Consider the following 20119-nt stretch of genomic DNA (forward strand, 5'->3'; position numbering starts at 1 on the left):
AAATGATGGTGGAGATGTCAAGTTGCATATTTCTCTAAGTAAACTCAGCTTATTCTAACATTCAAAAAGGCAGAAACTTTTGCCAAAAATATGCTGTCTGCCCCCAACTTTTGGAAGAAACATTATCCTTCAGCACAGAGGGATAGTATTCAACACATGGAAATAATGTTTCATTAAGTGATGCCAGAGGGAACACGATTAAAGTTCCTGTAGGTGCTTCGGTTACCCCTTTCTCAGTCTACTAAAAAGGACCCATTTTCATAATAGTGTAATGAAAGGCAGAAAATAAAATATGTATACTTTAACATATTTAACATGTGTTGGGCTACCTGCAATCTGGGGGAGGGCGTAGGGGGAAGGAGGGGAAAAATTGGAACAAAAGGTTTTGTAATTTTCAATGCTGAAAAACTACCCATGCATATATCTTGTAAATAAAAAGCTATAATGATAAAAAAGAATACCTTTTCAAAAAAAATAAAATATGTAGCAATACAAAGAAAACCAATTATATTGAAACAGTTACAAAACATTTTTTAAAAAATGGATTCCAGGTTAAGAACTCTTGTTATAATTTAGACTAGAGAGAAGTAAATGTTTTAATGATTTATGATGCATGAAGATCAATAGTCAAGATTAAGTGTAATGAATTTTATGTCAATACATGTGGTGTATTACTGATGATAATTAGTAGTTTGCTTTTTTTTTGGGGGGGGTGGAAACTGGATCCATGATTTAAATCTGAATAAGAACTTCTCAATGTAGAAACTTTCTGCCCCATACAAATCAGACATTGTAGAGTTAAAACACTTGAAGAACTAAGAGAATAAGTGATTTACCCACAGTGTTAGAAATGGGACAGGAACCCAGTCTTCCTAACTTCAAGACTAGCCCTCCAGACACCATACCTCCTCTGTTTCTCATTATTACTTCCTGGTTACTGGGATTATAGCAATAATAATAATAATATAACAATAATAATACTTTGCACATACATAGCACCTTTCAGCTGAGGATTTCAGTACTTAGCAAACATGAATTAAAATTCACAGCATCTGGGAGGTAGGGTTTTTTTTTTTTTTAATAATTACCATTTTGCAAATGAATAAATTGAGGCACACTGAGGTTTCCATCATTTGTTCCTTTGACACTATGAGTCTTGTGGCAGGCTTACCTACCCTCACTGCAAATCTCTTATACCTCTGCCCCTGAGAAGACCTCAGTGCTAATGCAATTACATGTAATATTGACATTCAATTGTACTAAAGTATGCACTACACTCATGGTGTGTACTAACCAGATTTGATGCCCATTCACCATTTTCTTATTTATTAGCAGAGCCCCTTAGTTGATTCTTAGGCTCTAATTCTTTTGGTACTTTCAGAATCTGCTATCTTTGCACTGTTATGTATTACTCTTCCTGGCCACATATTCCCTTTATTTCCTTCTCTGGAACCTGTGCCCACATGACCTACAAACTCCTAGTGTACCACTCAGTGATTTTGCATACTGGGTAGAGGCAGGTAAAGTTACATTTGGCAATTTCCCTTGGAGGCACAATCTTATGTTTGTCTGAAAGAACTAAGAATAAATCTTCTATTTATTTTGTTAAATAGCATTCTATATATATTCTACCTGCTGCCCATCACGTGTTTAATCCTTGGATGAATAATAAAATTGGTTCCTGAACTTACAGAACATCAGATTCTCAAGTTCAAATTCCCACACATCCAATTCCTGTCTTTCTGCCAATGCTAAGTTATTTTTGGGAGTGGAATTGTATATATCACACATTTTACATGCCAATATATGGAAAAAACCAATGTAAATATCACACAAAAATACTCCCAGTCACTGTGTCTTGACTCTATTTCTAAATGGGTTTTTAAATAAACTTATTTTGTCTTTGAAGGGATAAAATGAAGGCATTTTGAGGTGATTTTCCTTCTCTCAAAACCAGATTTCCAACTCAGATACAGACTAGGTAGCTGCGTATTATTCAGCCAGTTTCTCCTTTGGGGTGCACAGATTTGGGAGATGCTTCTTGAGTTAAACAGTAATGCCCTATGCCCTGAGGTTAGCATCTGGCACTTTAAACTTGTATAATACTTGTATAATGAGAATGTGACATTTGTAAACTGGTGATCAAAGAAAGGAATTAAGACATTAGGGAAGATGGAGGGAAATTATTTTTTTGCAAACTCCTTCACAAGTCATTCCCCATAGTTACAGGTGTAAACTCCTAGTTATTTAGGCTCTCAAATTGAAAAGAAGAAAAAAAGGGAAGGAAGGAAAGAAAAAAGGAAAAACGGAAAGAAAAGAAGGAAATAAGAAGGAAGAAAAAAGAAAGAAAGAGAAAACAAAAGACATTTACATCTGTACAAATCTTAACACCGGAGATGTTTCTTGCTTGACATGTCATTCCAGATCCTGTGCATTTCTTCTGGTGTGATTTGATGCACAGTAATAACTCGGCGATATCTACACAAGCTATAGGCCATTTTCCAGTGATTAAAGCCACTGTTTTGGAAAGGGTGAATGCCCAACTTCCGAAGACACAGTCCCACATACACATCTTCCAGATGAAGCAGTCTTGTGTGGAGTGAGGTCTTGTAAATGAGTTCTGCTACATCGGCTGAAAAGATATAGCCAGTCCCTGAGCAGAACGGCGGGTAATTGCTATCTGGGTACAAATCTCTGGGCATGTACCACTTACTGCGGACATCCCGGATTGGTCCTCCATTGATGACATAGCCAGTGAAGTATCTTCTCCTTGGTTTGGTGTTGGGTTTTAGTAGTTTATAGATGAGATTATCCATGTTTACAAAAATGTCACTGTCTGTTTTCATGACATACTTGGCTTTTGAGCAGAAAGTGGCAACCCATCTCATCCCCATTAAAGTTTTGAGGGTGAGGTTATGGTATGAGTCAATGAAGTCCTCCACGATGATGTCATGGAAAATTTGGCTTTCTTGTTCCACCATCTGATTTAGAACAGGATCGGCATTCTTCCCTAGGAGAAAGAGAGTGGCGATTTTGATCCCCTTAAAGTTGTTTTCATCTCCCCACGTCTCTCGGATAGCCTGCCGGGCGTCAAATTCCTTGTGTGTGGTACTAATGAGGATGACAAGAAAGGGGGTGCTTTTCTCACATTTCTTAGGCTCATTTATGAGAAACTCAAATGCATGTGGGTTTATAGGTCGAGTTCTTATATTACCAAAGGTAACATTCTTCCTGGCCGCAGCAACATTAGTAAATGGCCGAGAGCCGGAGTAGGAAGAAGTAGGACGAGTTATACTTAGGTACCAAAGAGCACTAGCCCAGCACACAACTGTCAAAACATAGAGACATGAGACCTTTGAAGCCATTGTCTTTGCAGCTCTTCTATGCAGTATATTGAATAAATAGCCTTCTTACCATTAACATCTCTTTGTCCTGCAAAGGCAGCATATTACTTGAAAATCTTAAAGTTCGATAAATACAAGTTACTGTGAGATTGTTCATAGGTATCAGTAGCAGGCTTGTCACTCTACTTTCTTCCACCCTGTGATGATGGGTTCCATGTCTTTATAAGTCTTCCTCTTAATTCTGCAAAATGCAAGAAAGCAAACTGTTTGTTAAGCTTGTTTACATGGTTTGATATTTCAATTCAGAATTATTAAGATATCATGAAGATTTTATGGTTTATAATGCCCTCCTGTTTCATTAGAGGCACTGTGGTATGTATATAGGGCATGAGAAAGTCACTTGATTGCCTTGGTTTCCTCATCTGTACAAAGGGGATAGAAGGTGGTAGCATCTATTTCCCAAAATTGTTGTAAGGAACAAATCAAACAGTAAATAGCCATGTTGTACGGTAGAGTGCTAGATCTAGAGGCATAGACCTGAGTTCAAATGCTGCCTCAGACACTATGAATAATAATTATGGGAATAATAATAGCACCTACTTCTTATGGTTGTTATAAGGATTTAAAAAATAATATTTGTAAAGTACTTGGACCATGGTGGCTACTGTATAAATGTCAGGAAGGGTTCAAACATTGCTTCTGGCACAAACAAGATCTGTGACACGGGTCATGTCACTTAATATTTTGAGCACTCTAGGCAATGCCAAGACTATAAGTTGATGAAAAAGTACCAACCTTTTGCATTGGTAAAAGATAAATATTTTTTCACATGAGAATTCTATCGGCAACAATGTAGGGCTAGCCCTGGAGCCAGAAAGATTGCCTCAGAGTGAATGTAAATAGCAATTGTTGCTATTTTGGCTAGAAATCCTAAGGGTTTGGCCAGAAACTCTCCCAGGTTGACTCTCTCTCTTTTTATTTTGTTTAGATAAAAAAGGCCATTTTTTGCCTCAAATTTTACCTAGCCTAACTGCAGAATGGACATTGCTTCAGCCAAACTGAGACCTTTTCAATACCTTAGCTTAAAAAGTTAAGTTCTGCCACTGCAATCCTGATTTATATTTTGCCCACTGGACCCAGATGGCACTAGAGGAGAAATAAGGTGACTTTGCAGTCCTCCCAAAGTGAAATCCAATACACTTTCATATCACGGCCATCATCTCCCTCACATCATAGTCTTCTTCTAGAACGAAGAACAAACAACCATCACCACCAATGAAATTACAAATCCAATCCCTATTCTTTCTACTCTTACCCTAATTAATCATTATTCTTGAAGGAAACAGATATGTTTATAGCTGGATGAGTAGGAAGAGACCTTAGAAGTAAACATCTTCATTTCAAAAAGGTCCACAGAAATATAATCAAAGGTGAACTAAAGCCAGCTGGTTTACAAAAGCTGTTAAATTTTCAGTGTGAGCATTTATATCAACCAAATGGTAAATGCTACCTATTAGATCTTGATCTTTTGTTTTGTTGATTGTCTAGGCTAAAGAATGTAATTGAGAAATGTTAATAATTTAGATTAAATTTGAAAGTGTCTTGTGTAGATTTTTTTGAGAGTCTATCATTAAATATTTAACAGTACATCCCTTAGATGTAGTAATTCCCATAAAGTCACAAAGATAGCAATGCAAATCCTATATCTCTTGACACAACATTCTTTTCACTTCATCCTTCTGCCTCCTCATATTCAATTGACATTTATGTTTCAGTTTAATATTGTTTTTGTTGTTGTGCTTTCAGATGGGTGATTAATCCATGTTCCAATTAGGAAGTATCAGAGATGAAATTCAAACCCAGAAGTGGAAGACAAATTCTCTCACCTCCAAGGCCAGTATTCTGTCCATACACAATTTGAGTCATTTAACCCTTTTTGCCTCAGTTTCCTTATCTGTAAAATGGGCCGGAGTAAGAAATGTCAAATCACTCCAGTCCTTTCATAAAAAACCCTGAAAGGAAGTCAGAAAGAGAGGGACATAACTGAAAGCGACTAAACAACATCAAAAGTAGTTTCTCCCAATACACCTCCCTTCTCTTTCAACAACTATTTTTTAAAGCATTTTTCCTTATATCATATGGAAATTCACCATTTGTCCACTGTTATCCATTGTTCCTATTTATTTTACTTTTCAAAATTTTATTAAAGCTTTTTATTTTCAAAATATGTGCATGAATAATTTTCCAACATTGACTTGCAAAACCTTATATTCTAAAATTCCCCCCTCCTTCTCCCCACCTTCTCCTCTAGATGGCAACTAATCTAATATATGTTAAACATGTCAATACCTACTCTTGATTTCTAGTTCTCTCCCTTCCTCCTTCTCCTTCTCCTTCTCCCTCTCCCTCTGTCTCTGTCTCTGTCTCTGTCTCTCTGTCTCTTTCCCATCTCTCTCTCTCTCTCCCCCATCTCTGTTTCTCTCTCTCTCTCTCTCTCTCTCTCTTTCTCTCTCTCTCTCTCTCTCTCTCACACACACACATACACACACACACACACATTCTCACACTCCTGTTTGTTCTCTCATATGCTGAAACCATTCCCTGACCCTTCTGGCAGATATTTCTGTTGCCAGTTCAGAGTGTCAGTGATATATATCCAGGTGAAATTACACTAGTCCTTGCTAATTGTTTGCTTCCTTAGAATACACTTACCTATAAATACAGTAGGATTCTAGAAAATGAGATTTTTGAATTTGGGGGACGCCAATTCAAGGGGAAGTGATGAGTATTTCAATTAGCATTCAAATGAAAAAGTTGGCTTAGGAACTCCTGGTTCTTTCCTAGAACTCCAACTTCTAGCATGTCATTTTTAAAGGTAGGCTAGGTTACAAAGTTCACTCATGTAAAAAATTGTCTCTGGCTTCCTTGTTAGAGCATACTGCAGTAGTCCTGCTAGTCAGAGATAGGAGATAATGGATGTGAATTTCAACAAACTCAGCTTTAGAATAAACTATGCACTTCAATGTATGCATTGTATTGAAAGAATTTAACTGAGGTTATGGATGGAGACTCATGTTCCTAAGCACAATCATCATAATAAAATAAGAAGACAGGGATGAATAAAAGCAGAGTCAATAGACACCATGTTGTCTAAGCCAAGAGCAGAATGTGAATATATGAGCCATAGGAGGGAAGCCAGCAATAGCTCATTGTAGTTATGATTCTTCTTAAATGAACATTAGAATAGCTCCTAGCAGCATGACTCTGAATATAGCGAGGGCTCCAGCTGACCTGTAATAAACACTGTCCAAATCTAGGCCCTAGTATTGCCAAACTCCTGGTGGAAAAATTGGGGGGAAGCAGATTAAAAAGAATATAGTTTGCTGTATTCTTTGAAATCTCCAAAGAGAAACAAAGAATGCTTTGGAAATCTAAGACTCAATTCAAGATTTCATGCTCTTATTTTAACAACATTCTTTCTGCTCCTACAGGATTGGAAAGAAATTCCATAAAGGATTCCAGAATCACCCTCCCCCTCACTTCAATTCTATCCCAATTGTTCTCCTTTTCCACACCCTGTGTTGTAGGCTCACTTACTCACCTGTCCCTCTTATTCCATTGGAACCCATTAGCATCATTACCTGCTTATTTCCCGGCCATGTTTTCCTGGTCTCTGATCAATACAATAGTAACCTCTCACAATTTCAAAAAGAAGGCTCTTCTATGTAATCAAAATAAGATATTTTGCTTTTCTTCACTAAAGGAATGGAAGGGGGTCCTCCTTAGATTTGGGCTTTGGGGTTATGTCCTCGCTTCTTTATCCTATTCCTTTTGTTCTTCAGCTTTGTGCCTAGACAGTTTTTTCTTAAAGCATTTTTAGATTGTCTTTACAGAGCTGATATCTGGAAAAGAGGACCTTAGCTGCTATTCTGTGTTTTCTCCCTACCTATGTTTTGTTTGAGTGATGCTTACTCAAAGGAAAATGTATTTTCAAAAACATTCTTTAACTGTTTGTATACTAGTTATACACAGTCAGTGTGAATAATGAATCCCCTGAAATGGTTGCATTATTCAAATTTGCTCTGCATGTTTTCCATTGGGCAGTAAGCAATAATCATATTTTATATAATTGTAACTTCAAATAATGTGAATTTGAATATATGACTAACATATTGGGGATTCATTATTTACAGGAATCCTGATTTAACTGACTCTACTAGTTTTCCAGTGCACAGCTCCAAGCTGGGGAGAAGGGGAACATGGGAAGGGGGATGAAGATGCTGTTCCTCAAAGTATTTCTCAGGGAAAAAACCCACAAAATTTTCTACCCTTCACAGAGACATGGAACTCCTGAGTTAGGGGAAGGAGAATCCAGATGTAAAGAACTTATAGGAAAATTGAAGATGACTCTCGATACAGAAAAAGTTCTGGAATTTAAAAAGTTCACAAATCTGTGATCTAGTAGAGTGCTATGATATCATTCATTCTTTATAAAGTATAGAACTAAGAATTAGCCCAGTACACCTCATCTGATCTGAATAGAGAAGTGCATACCATTTCTGCATTGATTCTGAACTCAATGTGATACTCTCTAAATATTGTTTAAGATATTTGGTGTAATGTTATTTATAACTTATACCATTTAATTTAAGCATTGCTCACTCAATGTATTCCCTTCAAAATAAATTAAAGGTACCGGAGAGAATGCAAACCTGGAGTCAGGAAGATTCCTCTTCCTGAATTCAAATCTGGCCTCAGATACTGATTCAGATACCAGTCAAGTCACTTAATTCTATTTGCATCTTTCTTCACCTATAAAATGAGCTGAAAAATGAAATGGCAAACCATTCCAGTATCTTTGCCAAGAAAATACCAAAAATGGGGTCACAAAAATCTCACATGACTGAACAACAATAACAAAATAGCCTGTTCTGAGAATTACATGAACTGATGCTAAGTGAAATGAGCAGAACCAGGAGATCATTATATACCTCAACAACGATACTGTATGAGGATGTATTCTGATGGAAGTGGATCTTTTCGATAAAGAGAGCTAATTCAGTTTCAATTGATCAAGGATGGACAGAAGCAGCTACACCCAAAGAAAGAACACTGGGAAATGAATATAAACTGCTTGCATTTTTGTTTTTCTTCCCGGATTATTTATACCTTCTGAATTCAATTCTCCCTGTGCAACAAGAAAACTGTTCGGTTCTGCAAACATATATTGTATCTAGGATATACTGTAACCTATTCAACATGTAAAGGACTGCTTGCCATCTGGGGGAGGGGGTGGAGAGAGGAAGGGGAAAAATCGGAACAGAAGTGAATGCAAGGGATAATGTTGTAAAAAAAATTACCCTGGCATGGGTTCTATCAATAAAAAGTTATTTTAAAAAATAGCCTGTTCTTTAGAGAAGCAACATATAAGACTCCTAATACTTTGAAATTAGGCCTTTAAGTTAGTCCTTTAATAAATGTTTAACAGAGAAACTTAGACTACCATCTGGATAAGGTGTGAATTCTCCAGGTAAAGTGTGAACTCTTTACTGCCCAGGCCCCATTGCCCCATCTATGAGACCTTTGTTCTGACACTGAGTTCAGTTCAATTCAAAAATATTAATTAAATTTTTTGGGCAAAGTGCAAAGGAGGAGGATATAAAATCTAAAAACAAAATCAGATCTTACTCTCAAGGAATTTATATTCTACTGTGAAAAATATTATTTAAAACACAAATAAATTGAGTATAATTTGGACCAATTATATTAATTATATATAGATACCAATTATATAAATTCCACTGATAACTAGTGGAAAGCAGTAAAACCTTCCTATACTAGAAGCTTAGAGGAAACTGAGGAGTTTAAGCATGTTCTTGTAAAGAAGATACTTCCTAAGAGGGGAAAATTACTTATGTATGAGACTATTGGGAGTGGAAGGAGGAGGAAGGGACGGGGTCAGTGCTGCTCCAGCTAAGGTCTCAGATACTACCTAGATATGTGACCATCACAATTTCCACTTGCCTCTGTTTTCTCATCTATAAAATGGGTGTAATAATAGCACCTACCATTTAGGGTTGTTATAACAATCAGATAAAGTAATATTTGCAAAGTATTTGAAAAACCTTAGAATGATACATAAATTCCAGTTGTTACTATCATCATTATAATCACTATTATTGTTTTAGAAGACCTCACCTTTCTCAATACCTACTAAATCTAGTCCTTCCCCTTTGTTAATTGCTATTCAGTTTATACATTGTTATTCCTCCTTTAGATTTTGAGCTCCTCTAGGGCTAGTATTCCCTTTAGCCTTTTTTGGTATTCTCAGCACTTAGTAAAGATCATGGCACATATAGGCCTCTAATAAATGCATAATGATTTACTGGATTGGACTAAGGCACTACTGAACTGTTCCCACTCAGAGCTAAAAAAGATGGTGCCATATTTTAACTCTCTTCTTCAATTCCTTACTGTGGAGGCCGAAGGTGTTTGAAAAGTTTATCTCTCCTCTAAAGTTATCTTTATGATTTTTGTTTAGATGTTTGAATCCATTGTTTATATGAAATGCCTGTTTTTCTCTTTCTGGTTCTGGATTCATTATTGCTAAATGAAAGATAAAGAATGAGGGGCATTGAATAACTTGTGCTATATAGACACAGCAATAAAGCAGAGATTTGAATTTTGATCCAAAGTGCCAGATTTTCACTTGACTGGATTTTGGTCCAAAGGAGAGAATGTCAATGAAACTGCAAAATAGAGAGAAACCATTGGACACAGACTGCAAGAGATTGAATTTGTAAGAGGCAGGCTTTGAACAAATTCACTTTCTCATTATTCTCTTTGGAATAGACATAGCTGGTCCTAGAATAAGGAAGGAAGGTGAATGGAGTGTGTGGAGGACTTTGTTATTCCCTTCTGGACTCAATTTGAGGTTTTTGTGGCAAAAATACTGGAGTGACTTGCCATTTCCTTCTCCAATTCATTTTACAGAGGGGGAAACTGAGGCAAAGTTAAAGGACTTGACCAGGGTCATACAGCTAGTAAGTGTCTGAGGCCAGAACTGAACTCAGTAAGATAAGTCTTTCAGTTACCAGTAATGAATTCTACAACCAGAAACAGTCACCTAGCTATCCCTGATTGGTGGAGCAAGGTATTAGTGGAGCTGGAAGGAGAAGGTGTCTAATAGGGTCTAACCCGTAGATAGAGTAATTAGTATTTGTAAAGACTCTGGAAGTATTTGTAAAGACTCAGTTTATAAACTGAGGAGAGACAGGGAAAGTTCCAAGATGGTTTGAAGAAAGGAAGTTGAGGCAGTTTACTTCCTACTCAAGATACTTAAGCTAAAATTTTTCCTGTTATAGAGGATCTTGGTGTTCAACAACAACAAACAAAAACAAAATTTAACCAACCAAACAAACATAAAACCTCAACCCAAAAACCTATAGACAAGTTAAAGAGCACAGGAAAACAGCTGAGCACTGGATAAGATTCTGGCAGTTCCAGTACAATTCTCCCCAGGGCTCTTTTCCTTTACTATAATAATTGGTTTTTGTTTGTTGTTCATTTGTTTGCTTTTGTTTAAGGGAAAAATTAATGTATCAGTAGAATTGAGAGTTGTGCACACAACATTTGTCATTCGTCTAACACAATGGCAGACACTGATGACACATTAACTGTCATCCTTGAAATACTAACCCCTTCAAACAAAACATTCCATGAGATGCTAGAAAGATTCTTCCCTGGGGGCTTTATTATATTATTGGACTCCTTTTTTCTCCCTCGCCCTTTACACTCTTGATTCTTTCTTTGGTGTATTCAAGTATAAAACTAATTCCTTGACTTGCACAGCTGACTAGACCTATTTCCTACCCGCTCCTCTAAGACCATATTCCAGCAGTTTAAACACCTCCTTCACACTCTCCCCATCCACCTTTAGTTTCTTCTTTTCTATTGGCTCCTTCCCATTCCCTACATACATGACCAGCTCTATTCCAAGCTATAATACCCTTACTTTGATGCTTTTATTCCCTCCAATTATCATCTTTCCTTCCTTCCCCAATTTATTGCTAAATTTTTGCAAAAGTAAGGATACATATTTCTACTTTCTTGACTATCCGCTCTTTGATCATCCCTTTCTAGGCTTACATCCCTGTGATAACACACTTTTCATTCATTAGATTTTAGAACTAAATGTTGAAGATAGATGTCATTTAGTTCAATTTCCCAGGTAGCAAGTGCCTGAGGGGTCATTTGAACCCTAAGACAGTGTTTAATATGTTGCACCTAAATGCTTCCTTTAACAAACATCTACCATATGCTTCTGTTGTGATGGAACCTAAGCGAGAGTCTGAAGAAGATACAAAGATAAGTGAGCTATGACCATTCTTAGGAGTTTATTAGAGGAGTTGACATGGACAAACATAAGAAAGATACCTTTGTAACATGTCTCATATATTCCTCCCTCACATCTCCAGCATTGCTACTACAATAGTGCAGAATGTTATCACTCATTTATTTTTATTTATTTTTGCTTTTAAAATCAACTTTTGTTGTAACAATACCAAATACAATTCTTCATATTCCTACTGAAAGAATCTTTTATACACAAATATTTCTATTAGGCAAATATGAAAAACAGAGGTAAAATAAACAAGAATCTTTTTTTTTTGTTTGTTTTATTATCACTTTTTTTTTAAAGCAAACATGAAAAGCAAAGGCAATATACAAAAATCTTTTTTCATTTTATATCACTTAATTACCACTATAGAGTATTTATTGTATATACTCTATAGCATAGTATCTATAACATATACAAGTATATAGCATTGCAATAGTTTGCTGATTGATCTGTTTACCATAAATCTCTTCTTACTCCAGTCCATCCTCAACTTAGCTGTCGAAGTGATCTTCCTACAGTATAGATCTGACCTACTACTCAATTGACTAGGTCTCTCTCTTCACCTCTATGATCAAATATAAAATCCTTGAGCATTTAAAAGCCCTTTCTACTTCTTTCCCAATCTGTCTAGTCTTTTTACATCTCATATCCACAATATAATCTATATCCTACTATCAAAGACCTCCTTGCTGTTCTTCAAACAAAACACTCAAATCTTTGAACTTTGTTCACAGACTTTTCCTTGTACAAGGAATGCTCTCTTTTCTTATTTCTGCCTCTTGATTTCTTTTGCTTCCTTCAAGTCTCAGCTAAAATTCTACATTTTACCTAAAACCTTTCCCAATCATTTTTAGTCCTAGGACCTTCACTCTGTTGAAAAATTTCCAATTTATCCTAAATGAATTTTCTTTCACCTTGTTGTTTGCAGGTTTTATGCTCAATTAAATTTTGAGTTCCTCAATAGTCAGGATTGTTTTTTTTCCCTTTCTTTATTCTCATCATTTAATACAGTGCTGAGCACATAGTAAGTATTTAGGATTAGAAGATCCTTGAGGAGACTTGCAAGGGATTTCAAAGGCCATCTATCCCAATGCTCTCATTTTACAGATGACAAAATGGAGTTCTGGAAAGGTCAAATGATTTAATCAAGCTTACACAAGTGTACAGAATAATCAGAAGCCCAGAGCTAGAAGGATTCAACAGTTACTTGTGAGTAAGGAGTTAAAGGAAGTCTTCATAAAGGGCATAGTTTTTGACAGGATCCTCACAGGATGAGAGAAGTAGTCTTTCAAATATCAGAGATCATGAAGAGAGAACAGTGAGAGTAAAAATAAAAAGGTGATGGATGTGTTCAGGGAATGGTTAAACAAAACAGATTGGCTGGAGAAAAGAATACATAGTAGAACAGTGTAAACTAAAGATGGAAAAGTAGTTTGAGGTCAGGAGTATGAGATAGATTTAGTAGAATTGTATTCAGAGGACCAAATTTGAATTTCCCAGTTTGGCCATTTACTAGCTGGGACATGAAGATTCAATTCAATTAAACAATTAAATGGTCCCTTGAAGAAGTTTTACCAAAAGAACATAGCCCATATTCTCCTATTTCTTAAATTTATGATAAAGAAGTGAAAAACTTTATAGTTTCTTACACAATTAAAACAATGATCAATCTATTCTATTTTTTCAGAAGAAAAATTACTTTCTTGAACAGAAAATCCTAGCAAATTAATTCCCTGTTATGCTTCTGATTTGCTTCTGTTCTTCAAAGGAGTATTAGATAATCACAACTTCTCAAAGCATTAGTTAGTTAATAAATATTCATTAAATACCTATTATGGACTAGATTCTTTACTAAGTATTTTTTCCTTTATATCAATCAATCAACTAGCATTTATTAAGTCTCCTATGTGACAAACACTGTGGTAAATCTGGGATAAACAAAAAGGTAAATAACAATCTTTGTTCTCAAGGAGTCTTCCCTATTAAACTGAACTCTTTGAATTCATTTTATCATTATGTATGATATATCACACAGGTGATAGATAATATAGTATGAATTGAATTAAACATATCACAAATGTATATGTATTTAATGTATGTATACAATGTGTGTAAAATCGGAGGTCACCTCAGAGGAAAGGTACTAAGATTAAGGATGACAGGGAAAGATTTCTTGTCAAAGTTAGGACTTGAAAGAAAGTAGTTTGCATTTTAGAAAGATCAAATTGATTTATGAGTGGAGGATAGAGTGAAGTAGAAAGAGACAGAGACAGAGAAACTAATGAGAAGACTATTGCAATAGTCTAGACATAGTGATACAAGCCTTCACTAGAGTGATGGTCACGTCAGGGGAAAGAATGAAAACAAAAAAGGGAGATGATAGGAAGGTAGAAACAAAAGAAATTGACAATTGATTATATGTGGAAAGTAAGAAAGAGAAAGGAATCTAGGAGGCAAATTAGGCTTTGAGTCTGGATGACAAGTAATTGGAAAGATGATGATACCCCTGACAGCAATAGAGAAGTTAGGAAGAGGAAGAGTTGGGAAGTGGGAGATAATGAGGGAAAGATGATGAGGGAAAGATAATGAGTTGGATATGCTGAATTTAAGACATCTACAAGTGATCCAGTTTGAGATATCTAATTGGAAGTTAGAGATGGGAGTGTAAAGATCAGAAGAGAAGTTAAGGATAGAAGTTGGAGAAACATCAGCATAGGGGCAATAATTGAATCCATTGGAACTGCTGATTTCCAAGAAAAATATTATAGAAGGAGAAAAGAAGAGGTCCAAGGACGTAGTCTTAGGGGACATTCATGGTTAGTGGATATGGCCCGGATGATGATCCAGCAAATGGCACTTAGCAATGATCAAATAGATAAAAGAAGAAAGTAAAGGGGATGATCAAAGGCTGCAAAGGAGTCAAGAAAAATAAGGACTGAGAAATGGCCATTACATTCAACAATTAAGAGATAACTGGTAACTTTGGAAAGAGCAGTTTCCTTTGAATGTTGCAGTGGAATTACTTATATTATAGAAAATTAAGAAGAGAGGGAGAGGAAGGGAAGTGGAAGCATCTATTGAATATGGTCTTTTTAAAGAGTTTAATCACAAAATGTAGATAGAGAATTAAGTGAGGATTTTTTGAGGATAAGAGATATGAATAGCAGTAGGGAAGCAACTAGTAGATAAGGAGACACTGAAGATTAATGAGATAATTGTTGTGGTAAATGGGGCAATCTGCTGGAGAAAATAGGATAGAATGGGATCAGTTGTATATTGCAAGGAGAAGGGCCACTTTTCATATGAAGCAGGGGCAAAGGAAGAGATAGTAATAGAAGTTATCCATGTGAGGTAAAATGAGGAATGAGGAAAAAAAGAGCGCTTTCCAAAAATGATTCAACATTTTCTGGGAAATATAAGGCAATGTTCTTAAGTGAAAGGGAGAGCATGAGATGAAAAGTTTTGGAAAAACTTTTGTGGTTAGGGCAATAGAGAATGGATTAGGGAAATGTAAAGGGATTACCTTGTCACAATGAGGGCCCAGTTGAGATTATGTAACATAAATTTATATTGAATCCACTATGATTTTCTCTAGTTTTGTTCAGTAGAAAATGGATAGAAGAGACAAAGGTGGTGAGAGTAATTCAAGACTGAATTTGGAAGGACATGATTTTCAATAGGATACAACAGGGAAGAGACTTAAGAGAAAAGAAAATGTAGAGCCAAATTGGTTCACCAAGTGGTCAAGATGAGGAAGAGAAAAGAAGGTAGCCAGTGCAAGAGTGATGGTCTGAGGGAAAAAAAAAGGTGGAATGATGATAGATTATGACCAGAAAAAGAAATAGCAGAATTCATGAACCTGAAAGTGGAAAACTGTGGGTGATGACAAGATTAGGAGTATTACTAACTTTGCATATTTAAGATAGGGTTGTAGGTCATGGGAAATGATCTATAGATAAAGCAACTAGAACCTTGTCTGGGTGATAATTATGGATTGAATGAACCTCAGAGGAGGAGAGGTATCACTGAATAATGGTGGCAAAGAGAGAGTTTTGAAGTGTACGGGGAGCAAGGAATAGTACAATTCTCCCACCTTAACCGGTGAAGTGGGGATATGAATGAAAGTGCAACCTGTGCTGGAAAGGGTCAGCAAGTGCCATCAAGAGAGAACCAGATCTCAGTAAGTGCAAGAAAATGCAGGAAATGAGAAAAGAAAAAAATTAAGATGACAGCATATTTGTTATTTATGGAGAAGGCATTCCAAAGAATGTATAAAATGGGGGTGATGATCTTGGTCAGTCTACCATCTTAGTCCAAGGAAAAACACTGTGAAGCAAACACAGGCAAAGTTTTGTAGGCAATGAGGTGTATTTAAAGATTTTTGAGCAAGGAAATGATCATACCTATGCACTGGAGGATTAACTTAGTAGGATAAAGGAGAAAAGAGAGACCAATTTAGTGACAAAGAGGTAGGACAGGAGACTAGTCCACATGAAAGGCCTCTATAATGATGACACTAGGAAGAATGTAAAGGAGAATACTGAGAGAGATTGAAGAGATGACTGCAGGGAAAGAAAAGACAGGGGTGAGAACTGTTGAATGTGGCACTAAGGAAGATACAGGGATCTCAGATCATTCTATATCATGACCTTGAATGAGAGAAGGGTGATGCAACTGACAGAAACAGACAAGTAGGGAGGAGATGGAGATTTTAGGGGAAAGATAATGAGGTCTGTTTCACTTTTCAGAGAGTTAATGTGGTAGAACTTTCATTTCAAGAAGCTTATGGTTCTCATTGAAAAATATGTTTGATTGACTGCTGTTTTTAGTCATTTATGAAAGAAACTATAAAGTTTTCCTTTTCTTTGTCATAAAGTTAAGAAATAGCAGAGCATAGGTTGTGTTCTTTTGGTAAAACCTCTTCAAGTGGGCACTTAAATATTTATTGTTTTATTGAATTGAATTTCCTACTCTGGAAGTCATACTGACTTCCTATCAGTCATGTTCAGGTAGATGACAACATGCCCTTGATTCCCTCTCTGTTTTCTTTTGGATGAAAATTCTACATCTGGCACTAATCTAAAATGAATTGACTTACTGTGTGAAAGCTTCATGCTTCCTAAAAAACCCTTTGAAACCAATGCTTTCCATTTCTGTAATTAGTTTTAGGATAAGAATAGGGACTGGGATAGGGAATAGATTTGTGGTCACTTTGATATGAAGAATTTTAGGTAAAAAGACTCTACCAGTATAGGTCAGCAAATTCTCAATAACTTGTATAACCTAGTATTTCTAGATGGTTCAAGTGATTTTTTCCAGGATCACATAGTAAAATTAGTAAAATTAGATGCATAATTTGAACCCCTATCTTCTTGGCCCTGAAGCCAGTTCTTTAGGAGATACTGAAGCCAAATTTATAGTTTGGGGTCCTATGAAAGTCTTCTTTTGCTCTCTTCAAAGCTTTTTAATTGGTGTCCCAAAGGAAGAAACATGAAGTGAAATGATGTTTCTGGTAGGATTAAAAAATTGCCAAGAGAGAGGCTCTCATAAAAGCTCAGATGTGATTTTATGAGAGAGCCTTTCTCTTGGCCATTTTTTGGCCAAGTTGTAAGCATTACAGGGATCATCTTCTCAAAAAATGATTTCTATCTTCTATTGCATATGAACTCCTGAGGAAAGTAGCAGTTATTTACTACCATTTATTTCTTTGTTGTGGTTGAGTTCTTCTCCCAGTCTCCTCCAATGTAGGGGAGGTTGTGGAAGAACTGTAGTAGCAACCAAGGCATAATAAAGAGTTCTGAAAAGAAAAGCAATGGAGGATGAAACAAATTGGTTCTAAGGTAGATGAGGACAAAAGCTCCGGGGCACCTTGTTTGAACTGTATGTGTACATGTCCATATGTGCATGTGTGAGTTATTTGTGTGTGTGCATGTATTTGTATGAAGGTAAGAGCTTCATCTTGCCCTCATTCCTTCTTACATTCATCACTGCAATCTGTCCTGGATGAGGTGGATTGTAGATCCACCTAATTTCAGGATAGACAGGGAAACTTGTACCTGTCTTGTAGCTTATCACTCTATTATTTAATAAATTTCACTTAAGGAATTATTAGTTTCTAGCAGATAATCCCCCCCAGAACATTGGAGACTGGGGAACTTTTCTTACTGAATCTCTGGATCAGCTCTGGAAGGGATGGGGACAATATCACTAACTCAGTAATATTTTACTGTTGTTTAGTTGTTTTTTGATCATATCCAATTTGTTAAGACTCCCTTTAGGGTTTTCTTGGCAAGAATACTGAAGTGGTTTGCCCTTTCCTTCTTCATTCCATTTTACAGATAAAGAAACAGATGAGGTTAAGTGACTTAACTAGTATCACAGATAGTATGTTTCAGAGGCTAGATTTGAACTCAGGAAGATGAGTCTTCCTGACTCCAGGTTCCCTAATCTATTCACTGAACCATCTAACTGCCCCTTGCAAGTAATTAAGAGGGGAAATTATCATAATGATAACATTTCATATTTTTATAGTTCTATAACATATTACAAATGCTTTCCTTTCTACAACCATGAGGAAGATGTATACATATTATAACTTCCATTTTACAGAACAAAAATCAGGCTTAAAGACTTTAAATGAGTTGTCATGAGTGATGGCGTTAGTAAATGGCCAGGTTAAAAGTGAGAAGTAGAATTCATTGTTTGAAATAGTGTGGAATCACCCTCTTCTAAAACATACAGACAATTCAGCTATAATTTAGACTTTAGTTGTCTGGGAATGTGGAGAGATTAAATGCTTAGCTGATGGTTATAGAGGATCCAGATGGCTCTGGGGAATAAAGTGAAACTGGAGACTTTGCACAGTCCTCCCTTGTAGAGAGCCAGAATTCTGGACAAGTATACTTGAAACAAGGTGCTAACTCAGTGGAATTGATGAGATGATGGTTCTCTAGTTCACATATATACTTAGTATTTAGTATGGTGATATAATGGTTCTCTAGTTCATACATATTCAGTATACTGTGATAATATAATTATAATAGGGTATTTAAACTGGGGGGAAGTCAGACTGGGGGAGACTGGTTGAGACTGTCAGACTGTCAGACTGCTGGAGGAAACTGGGTCAGCCTGAGACTGGGACAGACACAGAATATATGAGACAATAAAGACTTCAGACTCTATTCTTGTCCATTCTCATGATGTCTATCCTGCTGAGACCAAGGCCCTTCCAGAGGACCTCCAGAAAGCTAGTCCAAACATTACATTCCTTCACTTAAATTCTATTTATTTACATGTCATGGCATCACCCTCCTGATGTCATATTTCTCTTCAGGAATGAAAAATAAACAAGAACCATAACAGTTCCTATGGATCAGGGATAGTCTTTAAACCTAGGTCTTTTTAACTCCAAATGCTCAAAAGCTAGTTTTTCTACTATGCCATATTGTCATAATTAACATTGCATTTTCCTTTCTATAATCCTATAATAATACCAACAATTGGTATTATACCAATAATGTTGGTATAAACATTATAACTTCCATTTACAAATAAGCACTGCATTTCATTTTATGTAAATTTTTGGTTAGTAAATATACTACCTGCCTCAGTTTGCTTATCTGTAAATTGAGAATAATAATAGTACCTAATTCTTTCAGTTGTTGTGAGGATCAAATGAAATAATATTTGTAAACTGCTTTGTAAATTTTAAATGTTATATAAATATAAGTTAGTATTATTGTTATATCTTCTTCAGGATTATTGTGAGGAAAAGGATTTTTATCTATCACTGCATCAATGTGAGTTAATGTTATTATTACTAATAACAATTGTCTATATCAAAATGAAACTATGAGTTGGATGAAAGCCAAAGGAAAAACTACAGATATGTCTGTAAATCACCTCATAAAATAGATGTGGTATATATAAAAAAAAAATTCAGGAAATGTTTTGCCTCTCAAAATTATTTTTCTCTGAATTGTTATAGGAATGAAATCGAAGGGGCCTCCCCTTTTTTCAGGGAAATGCACTAACTCTACGTAGGAGAACTGATAAATGAGTCCCAAAGGCCAGTACATACTGTAGTTTCACAGAGCTGCATTAATTTAGCCTGTGGTTATCTTGATCCTCAACTCCCTCTCCCCCTTCCTCCCCTGCACTTATAATTGTGCTCTAAATAAGCACAGAGAAGAAGAAATAGAACACTATTAACATCAGATAATGGCTATTATAAGAACAATTTCATAGGCCATTATGCTACATACCTTGCTAACTTATTATCTCTTCAAATTATCCATTCTCAGAAAGGTTTGCTTTCCTTTTCTAGTTCCTCTCCTCACCCTTTCTTGGACTCTGCTCTTGAAGCCTCAGAGCC

At 36.1% G+C, this 20119-nt stretch overlaps 1 protein-coding gene across 1 annotated transcript in view; it reads right to left on the reverse strand.

The window, feature by feature from the left end:
• Positions 1-377: 377 nt before the first annotated feature.
• Positions 378-20119, reverse strand: part of B3GALT1 (beta-1,3-galactosyltransferase 1) — a 595978-nt gene continuing 576236 nt past the window's right edge. The window contains exon 7 of the mRNA XM_051986229.1: positions 378-3585. Coding sequence (XP_051842189.1) covers positions 2385-3365 — 981 coding nt within the window. The 5' untranslated portion in view covers positions 3366-3585 and the 3' untranslated portion in view covers positions 378-2384. The remainder of the gene's footprint in view (positions 3586-20119) is intronic.

Source organism: Antechinus flavipes, chromosome 3 (genome assembly GCF_016432865.1).
Source record: "Antechinus flavipes isolate AdamAnt ecotype Samford, QLD, Australia chromosome 3, AdamAnt_v2, whole genome shotgun sequence".
Classification (NCBI taxonomy): domain Eukaryota; kingdom Metazoa; phylum Chordata; class Mammalia; order Dasyuromorphia; family Dasyuridae; genus Antechinus; species Antechinus flavipes.